This window comes from Peromyscus californicus, unplaced genomic scaffold (genome assembly GCF_007827085.1).
Source record: "Peromyscus californicus insignis strain IS unplaced genomic scaffold, ASM782708v3 Scaffold_19__1_contigs__length_69161282, whole genome shotgun sequence".
Lineage (NCBI taxonomy): Eukaryota > Metazoa > Chordata > Mammalia > Rodentia > Cricetidae > Peromyscus > Peromyscus californicus.
This window is the reverse complement of record NW_026294491.1, coordinates 42,488,119-42,497,444: the sequence shown is the minus strand read 5'-3', so window position 1 is coordinate 42,497,444 and position 9,326 is coordinate 42,488,119. Positions and strand designations below refer to the sequence as shown.

Genomic DNA, 9,326 nt, shown 5'->3' with positions numbered 1-9,326 from the left:
CAAAATAACTATATGTGAGTCAGGGGACAACACATAGGGATGTGGAGTCACCTACTGGAAACATGTGGATCTAAATGTGGATGAGGGCACCTGGGCAGGGCATTTTGGGTTTGTCTTTGGTGACTCATACTGTTTGGAAGTGGACAATAAGCAAACTGGTTTCTAAGGGTCAATGTAGCTTATTTGTTTTGATTTTATGATATCCACCATGTACTAAATTCACAAACTATCCTAATGATTGGGATTCATGCTAATTTTCTATTATTTCTGGTGATTCGTCACGGGTTCCTGGTTCCTTTTGCCATCACTCATTAGAAAGCATCTCTACCTCCACCATGAGAGGAAATGCAATGTGTCTGTCTTGTCTGGCAATGATCCTCTAATTTCAAATCCAGTCCCGAGACCCCTTTCACTACCCATAAACACTAATTAGATGGATACATATGCTTTAAATATCTAGCATACAGGAGAGTAGGGTAAACTGTGCCATCTGAAGCTTAGGCATTACTTATACTTGAATTTTAGCCTCAGCTTTAGCACAGCTAAGAGACTTATTCCCCAACTACATAAGCAAAACCCGATATCTTTGGGCCCATGTTTTTCAGTGTTTTTGTGAGATGGAGTGAGTTATCTTATGGATAACTTGAGGCATGTTAACTTTGTAAAGAGTCACACAAATACCCCAACTTCATCTAAAATAAATAAAGAGGGAAAGCTTTGGGGAAATAAGAGAACTTAGAAAATGTCCAGCAGATTTTATGTGCAGGAAAAGTTTGTCTGGTCATTACTTTAGAAGGAGAACTGAAAAGGAATTGTGAAAAGACAACAACAAAGTAAAGAAAAGACTCATTCCATTTGAAGTAGGCAAGGTATATTTCAGAGCTCCGTCTGTAAGGGAAGGATGTATTTTTCCCCCTCCTTCGTTGGTGATTCTTGAGGGTTAAATGCTCATTTGAATAAAGGTTAGGCAGATATAAAGTAGTTCAGTAACGTTCTCCATGACAGTGAGAGAGACCATCACCTCTAAAGTACGAGAACATCAGAGCGACTGGAGTTAGGTATCATCTACCTTCTTTCATTCACGATTGTCCCCACTAAGTTTATATGGTGAGTAAATTCTCTATGGGGATGGGTGGATCCCTCGAACTAATTCCGTATCCCGATGATGCACACTGGAAGCGTTTTGCTGTACTACAAAAATCTCCTAATAACCTATTCATTTGTCCATCAGGGGACATCCCCTTGTCCCAAAATGCATGTAGGTCATGGGGAACACTAGGCACAACCTACGTTTGGTCTCAGATTTCCTACCCTGCCCCAGAGCTGAGAGATCCGCGAGGGGAGAGACACCTGTGCCTCGGGGACACAGGTGACGTTCATCACCTCCTCGCGCATGGCGCGCACATTCTCCCACTCTCAGCATCCCGGTCGCCAGGCGGTCCTCCCTGGCCCCTTGGCACAAGGCAGGCCTGAGAACCCCGCCGGCTGAGGCGGCCCGGAGAGAGCGCTTGCACTTCGCACACCCTCTCCCCTCCGCAGCAGCCTCCTGTCACTCAGGCGACTCGACGTGCGGCCCCGCCCAATGATGGCCCGCCGTCTTCGCGGGCGCCCCGCCCCCGGGCCCCGCTTCCAATGGGAGGCCGGCGGGGGCGGGCCGCGCGGGCAGCCTCTCCAGCTGAGGCCGCGGCTGGAGCCGGGCAGGGGCGCGGGAGAAGCAGGTACCGGCGCGGGCTGCGCAGCCCCAGGCGGGAGAGCTGCGCTCACTGCCTGCCGGAAGGACGGTCCCCGCGGGAGCCAGGGACCGACCGCGGTGTCCGAGCGGGCGGAATTAGCGCCTGGCCCGGGCACGGTCCGAAGTCCGCGCTATGGGAGAAGAGAAATACTTGCCTGAGCTGATGGCAGAGAAGGATAGCCTGGATCCATCTTTTGTGCACGCGTCGCGCCTTCTGGCGGAAGGTAGGACCGGCCCCAGCGCCCGCCAGCCCGGGCAGGGCGAAGTTGGGGAGGGCGGGTGCTCTGCTGGGCAGAAACTGTCCCCGGGAGCCGCTTCCGAAGGCAGGAGCGCAGCGCTGGCAGCCCGGGGTCCTCGGAGGCTCAATTGCTAAAGACAGAAGCCCTGAAGTCTAATGGCAGGGGGATGCGACCTGTTAGGGTCCTGGACAGGGAAACCAGCAAGTGTCAGGTGGTCCACCGGGACCTTTTCACTTCACAGAAGCCAGGGAAATCAGTTCAGGAGTAAATGCGATCGATCCATGGAGTGTTCTGAGAACGTCTTGGTCACAGATCCGCGTTATTTATTTTATATATGTATATATATTTTCCTTTGGCGTTTCGAAGTGATTTTGATACCCTTTAATCAGTCTTCCCCCCCTGGAAAGTCTTAGAATTAATCAGCATTAAAGTATGCATGTTCGTGTATTTACGTGAGCGTGGTAAGCAGAGGCTAAAGTGCTTATAAACGTATTTGAAACGTGATGATGGGGTACTCTGCGAGATATTGGTCCCTAGGAACGCTCCATAATTGATCAACTGTTTGTTTTTTTTTAACCAGGTGTGCGTTTTCTTTTGTGTAACTGTGATGTTCGCGGAGATTTGGTTCCCAAAGGGGCATCTATGTCTTGCCTTTTGCATTGCTTTGAAAGGTCGTTTGAGAAGAGGCACACATGAAAACTTCTCTGTCAGAAATATTAACCCCAACTATTCCATTTATGTGGAAAAATTTTAGCTACTATAGACACTCCAGATATCCAGTAATCTGCACATGCCTATTTAACACAACGGCGGAATTTTGGCTCAATGTTTTATTAATAATGAACTGCTTCGTCTTCAAACTGGCTAGCTACAGTGTAGCTTCGTAGCTGGAGGTCTTACCCACTAAATGAAACAGTGACATCTTCCCCTTGTCCAGCTCCTCGGCATTAAAATAGATTTGAGAGTTCGTTTTGCATTGTAGAAAAATTTGCTCCTCATATGATTCACAGACATTAGATTTATTTGACATTTTTACTGGGTTATTATTTATTATGACCTATAATAACAAAGTATTTCATGAAAAACTACCAGGAAGAAATTTATAGTCAGAATATGGAAGATTCGAAATATCTAAACTGTTTTTCAAGGGAAAGGCTGGCTTTGTAGAGTACTTGGGGAGTGAAATGCAATCATGTTTACCACTTACCTAAAAATCAAATTATAACAAATGAAAGTGAAAAGCCAAAGTCAAGAACTATACTCTCCTCTACTGTTAAAGGGCAACTGTATAATCATTATAGGAGTATTGAAAAGAAATGACTTAGTAGGCATTAACAGACTAAAAATGTCTTCTTCAATTGTTCACATCAGTCTATTCTTTAGAAGTGTTTCCATTCAGTGCGCAATGGAAAAAGAATACAAATTCAGGATCTTCTCTGACCTGATAACCGGAGCTCTCTTTGGGACGGATGGCTTAATTATTGATTCATCAGTTATGAATGATGTGTATTAATTGTGTTTTCAAAACTTACAAAATTAAGAGATATGGGTGAAGGTCTTAACAGAGTGAGGTCCACGGATATTCCTGACCAGTAAAACAGTTAAAAGAACACTAAAAGTACCCAGCTTCCTGGCATTTTTCTTTCCCAAGCACTAAATTTCTAGAGACTTAGGAAATTGTTCTAATGCACCTTGTAATTTAATTTTTTCCCAGCAGGGGGAAGCATGGCCTGCTTTTGTAATGGATTAGGGAAAAAAGCTCCCAACTAGAAAGGCATCTCAGTAAGAAACAAAAGAGGGTGCCTAAATTTCAGAGAATTCCTAATGAGAAAAGAGAAAGAAGGATGTGGCGACAGTAATCCGAAAGTAGCCAGATAGTTACATAAAAAGAACCACAGGGCGCACATCACTTCTGTAACTCTACCCGGGCTCTTTACACATGCTTACTAGAGTGTAAGGTGAGTGTGCTTTGGATGCTCAGTGAATCATAATGCACATGTTGCATTATAGATTTTTTTCATTGTCTTTTCAAAAGGCCATTTGTGAAGGTTTCTAGGATCACGGTAGAGATTTTATTTCTCGTACCTGGAAATGCTCTGTTTGAAGACATCGGCTATAAATAAACCTGACACAGATAGTCAGACGGAAGGAAGGTGCAGACTGAGTACATTCCAGCAGTGCTGTGCAGACAGTCTTGAGACTGAGGGGGGCAATAAAAATGATCCAGATGATTCCATTCTTCGGAATGAGTCTCTAGAAGCAGTGATATAAAGCAACGAGCTCTCACAATGACTTACTTTGCTCTGTGATTATTGATAGACACAAGCCTATGCTCACGTGTGCCTGCTTCATTTAGGATGGAAGGCCATGGGCTTCAAATTACTTTAAATTTTGGTTATTTTCGTGTCTTCATAGTATTTTATTTTATTTGCTTCTGTTTTGTGTTTTCAGTAAGGGTGATTCTAAAAAAAACCATTAAAAGCAAATAATTCATGAATCTGACTACTAGTCATAGCAGATTTTGAATAATATGGATTAAGGTGTTTACATAATGTATTTAATTAAAATAACTTCCCTCCTGTAATTACAGTTTTATGTAGTTACTCATTTGTTATGAAAGACGTTTTTTTAAATGTGATAATAGAGCAAACTCAGCATGATTCTTAAAGTTCTGGCCCAGGTCCGATTCTGCTTGAGCACTGGGGTTACATGAGGCTATTTATAGCTCTGCTACTGCCATTTAATTTCATGTTTATTTCACCTGAATTTTGTAAACTTTCCTTCCCTGGGCCCAGTTTTCTTGTCTCAAATTCAATAGTGAGATTAGGAGACCTGTCTATTTCTGCAGTTCTTATTTACTCCCAGATGTTTGCTGATGTGAAGTGGTGATGTTTACATACGCAGAACAGGAACATCAATAGCTGAAAAATTTGAAACTTTTCATTCCTTCCTAGTTTAATGATTAATAACACATCTACTGCACTATAGTACAATTTGAGGCATATATGTATTATGTTGGACAGTGGAGAAAGATTCATGTTCTTAAGTCTATTGAATCACTTTGAAGGCTCGGGCCTCGTGTGTATAATGTGTGTGAACATATGCTTGTTTTCATTTGAATGTGCTGTGTGACAGATTCACATTGTTTGATTCTATTATGACATTTTATGCTTTCAGAAGTATTATTGCGTTCAAGTGAAAGTGACTTAGGCAAGACTTTCTTGCCTGTGTTCTTCATAAATATTGATGGGTTAGCCACTGTTTTAACTAACTTGTGGTGTTGTGAAACCAAAGATGGCCAAATAAAATCGTTTCTGAGCTACTCCAGATACTCCTCTCAGAGTCTGGTGAAGACTTGACCTGTCGGCTCCAGTTAACCTCTATGTTTGCAGATCCATGTGGATTTTTAAAAACGGGATGACAACAGACATTTTTATTTGTCACAAATGGTAATGTGTCAAAACTGAGTTAGAGTCAAATTCTCAGTAAGGATCACCTTAAAATTTAGATCATATTCCCTAAATGTTTTCCGAAACTTACTAATAGTGTGCCTAAAATCATCTTGTGATTAAAAATAATAGTATTCACACAGTTCCTTTAGTTGATTTTTTTCCTGATGAAGAGAATGTCTTTTTTGTTTCCATAGATCCAGTATATTCTTATTTACATTTCTTAAATACAAAACAAACACAGGTACAGATTAAAATCTTGATATCTTCAATCTGCATTCAAACCAATTCATGACATGGGGAAAAATAACAATCTATCTCAGTGTCACACACTTGGTACTGAGTATTGGCACTTCCACACTTCACTGTGATGCAGTGAAGATGCCATTTGCTTTCCTGTATGATACCGAGTTGCTTTCATCTCTAAAACAGGAAACGCAACATTTATCAGACAGATATTTTGAGATAAACATTTCTGCTTGTAGTAATAAGGGCAGTATTTTATGTAAATACAAGAAATACATTTTCATTAGCATTTTTTTTTTGCCATTGCCTGGTGAACCTCAATTTGAGACTAGATTTTATAAGGAAAGGAAAAATAATTCCTGTTTTACTATTTGAATCACTGCTGAATGAAATTTTAACTCCTAAGTCAAATTAGAAAACTTATTTTCTTATAAAATATGATTGCAGAGAGGAGTTTTTAAATGCCCCCTCCATCAATGGTTACTTGGCCTGGTCAACACTAGTTCTTTTTCTTTCGATGATAAACCCAGACCTCATCAAGCTTCTTCTTCAACCTACAATACTTCCCTCTTAGCAAGTGATTTCAGCTTCTCTGGTCTCTGGGTATATGTTCTGTTGTGTTCCTTACTCCCTGATACATGCAGACTCCATGCCCTACCTCACATAGCAGACTCCATGCCCTACCTCACATAGAGACTTCTTGCCTATCCACCGTTACAGACTCTGTGCCCCTCCTCCATGCCCATCCTCCCATACTCCATGCCCATCCTCCCATACTCCATGCCCATCCTCCCATACTCCATGCCCATCCTCACGTTCTTTTATTAATAAAAGACTAACATTCTTTTTCCAGGTTGGCCCATATCCTGCACACTAGTGCTTCCCACGTGGTCTTACCTCGTTCTAGAGATACGTTCTTTCCTCGTCGGGTCCTCCCACCACTTCCATTTATTCTTTTCTTGTAGCAGCCTTGTCAACATGAATAACTGAAGAAAAAAGAATGCATTTCACTTGCAAAAGTAATAAAATTAATCTTTCTTGACACTTATCCTCTCTTGTGTCTTTCAAATGTCTGATACCATTAATCTGTGCCTGGTTCTCTCATTTTTCTTACTTCACCTCTTTAAAACTCTTCAATCTACCCTCTGTCTTTCACCACTGCCCTGAAAGTCACTCTAGTGACAGAATCACCCCCTACCTGCCTCATCTATGAAAGGTGTTCTTCCCCTTCGGCGGGCCTATAGTTTGCCCTGTTGCTACTCTTGCAGGGCCTTTCTCCTCTCTGGGCTTCTGCCACTGGCCGCTGCTGGGTTTCCCTAATTTTCTGACTCTTCCAGGCTTTTCAGTACTCTTCCATTCCCAACACCAGTACATACTGTGTTTTCATAAGGATTCATTCAAAATGAAATTCTGACCAGCTGGTGCTTTTTAATCATTTCTGTTTCCTGCAACATGTAATTCACGTTCTTCGGCATTCTTAACTATACATCTCCTTTGCCAGCCTTATTTCTTGATCCTTTCTGCTTAATTTATCTGAGCTGTAACAACTTCTTCACTTCTCTACATGTACTCTCCTCACCCTTACCTGTCCACACCATGGTGGCTTTGTTCTTTTTCTTACTTCTTGAGATCACTGTCCACCCTATTATCATTTCGTCATTACTAGGTTGTACTGGTCTGTCTCACTAGACTGAACTCACTAAGCAGAGCTAAGTCTCACTCAGCATTGCATCAACAGTATCCATCATGAGAGCTTCACATATGGTGCAGCTCAGCACCATATGTGGAAAACTTTTCCTCATCAGGCTTCAGAATCTGCCCCCTGGGGCCTCTCTGCTACGTCATGTGGCATGATGTACAACCGCCTGCCTCTTTTCCCCATCCTGAATCTAAAGGGTTCTATGTACTGTGACTTTTCTGGAATGACCTTCCTAATTTGTCTCTCTGGTTGTAATTATTACTCATTTAACAAATTGGGTCTGGCTACCCATTCATCTAGGAAGCCTTCCATAATAGTGCCCTTATCTTATCTTATTTATTATGGATAAGGTGAACCTGCCTTTCTTGTTTTTGACCTTTCCATTGCTACATTGCAACATACCAGTTCTGTTTGATCTTGTCTTTCTGCCCTCTAAGCTGAGAGGTTGGATTTGTGACTTGGGTCTTTGAATCCTTAATGCTTGCCTTCATTTTCTGTGTGTGATAACGTGATTATAAGTGGATGAGGCCAAACTTACATATTACCTTTCTCCTAGCTAGAAAACATCTCCAGAAGCAAAATTCCAGAAATTCCTTTGCTGTTGAATTCAGCCATATTTTATCAACGCTTCATTCAAATTACACTAAAAATGCTCATTTTAAGAGCATTTATTCACTAAGAAACCTACTTTGCAATAGCTTTACATTGGCAGGTAACTATGAAACCAGAGGCCAGTTTAGTCTGTGATATCCAAATGGAGAGGATGACATTGATACATTGCATGGGCACAACTTTGTTGTGTGGCCCTGTATAGGTTTGTGTGATCACCACTGCTGAGATGCTCGACTACCCCCACCACAAAGACCTTCCTCCTTGAAAGTCTAGGTTACTCCTCCATCACTCTGCTCCTGACTATTGTTTTCTGTCAATCCAGGTGCTTTTCATCCCTGCCTTCCTTTTTCTTTCCTTCTTGGATGTCATGACAAGGGTTATACACTTTTTCCCTTACTTTGTTGGGTCCTTGTGATTCTGCCCTTGGGTTTCTTTGTTGTTAAGACTGATTAATTTCTTTGATTCTTCTTTAAGTCAATTGTTCTTGCCACTGCTCTCTTACTGCTGCTGTTGAGTCTGTCCCAGAGAAGAATTTTAAGATTCTAGTTACTGTGTCTTCAAATTGTAAACGTGTAGTATTTCAGATCTTTTGTTTATTTCCTAAGGTGATGACAGAACTTAATGTGAGTGGGTACCTGTCGATTGCCTTTTCTCATTCAAATGATTTTTCCTCGTTCTTGCCATGAGGCATATGCTTTTTAAACTGTACCCTGGATATTTTCAGTATTGTGTTATGATAGTATGGATGTTTTTAAATTTTTTTTTAGAACAAACTTATGATACTCTTCCTATAGACATGGCGTCACCTTCAGAATTCCAGGCAGCAGTGAAAAGCCTTGTTCCACTCACTGGCATCATTGACCCTACTCTGTCTGGAAGGTAGGGGATGTCCCCTCATTGCTTTCTGTGCATTTCTGCTAATGTCAAGAAGGATGGGGAGGTCTCATTCCTACTGGGTCATGGTGAAATTTCTAGCCTTGTCCAACAGGCATAGAGCCTCTATGATACCTCCTTGCTTGGACACGGGAGCCTATTCATTACATGTGAAGGTACAAATCCAAGACCTTCATATGACCTCTGTGGACATTGTGTGAGCTAGGTAGAAATGAAGTCTTCACTTCCAATTCAGTCTTCTTTGATAGCATTCAGAGGGAAATAGTGCCTGGAAATAGTGCCTGGAAATAGTGCCATTGAGTGACGTTAAAATTATAGGATCCCTTCTTCTTCTTCTTCTTCTTCTTCTTCTTCTTCTTCTTCTTCTTCTTCTTCTTCTTCTTCTTCTTCTTCTTCTTCTTCTTCTTCTCCTCCTCCTCCTCCTCCTCCTCCTCCTCCTCCTTCTGTTTTTTTTT

At 41.8% G+C, this 9,326-nt stretch overlaps 1 protein-coding gene across 7 annotated transcripts in view; it reads left to right on the top strand.

Annotated features, from left to right (window-relative positions):
- The first annotated feature begins 1,677 nt into the window (after positions 1-1,677).
- The window catches only part of Khdrbs2 (KH RNA binding domain containing, signal transduction associated 2), a 529,113-nt gene continuing 521,464 nt past the window's right edge, over positions 1,678-9,326 (top strand). For all 7 annotated transcript variants that reach the window (XR_008219929.1, XR_008219926.1, XR_008219928.1 and 4 more), the window contains exon 1: positions 1,678-1,956. Coding sequence is in view for 1 of the 7 variants with exons in the window: in XM_052745237.1 (XP_052601197.1) it covers positions 1,866-1,956 (91 nt within the window). In the remaining 6 variants the exon portion in view is untranslated. The remainder of the gene's footprint in view (positions 1,957-9,326) is intronic.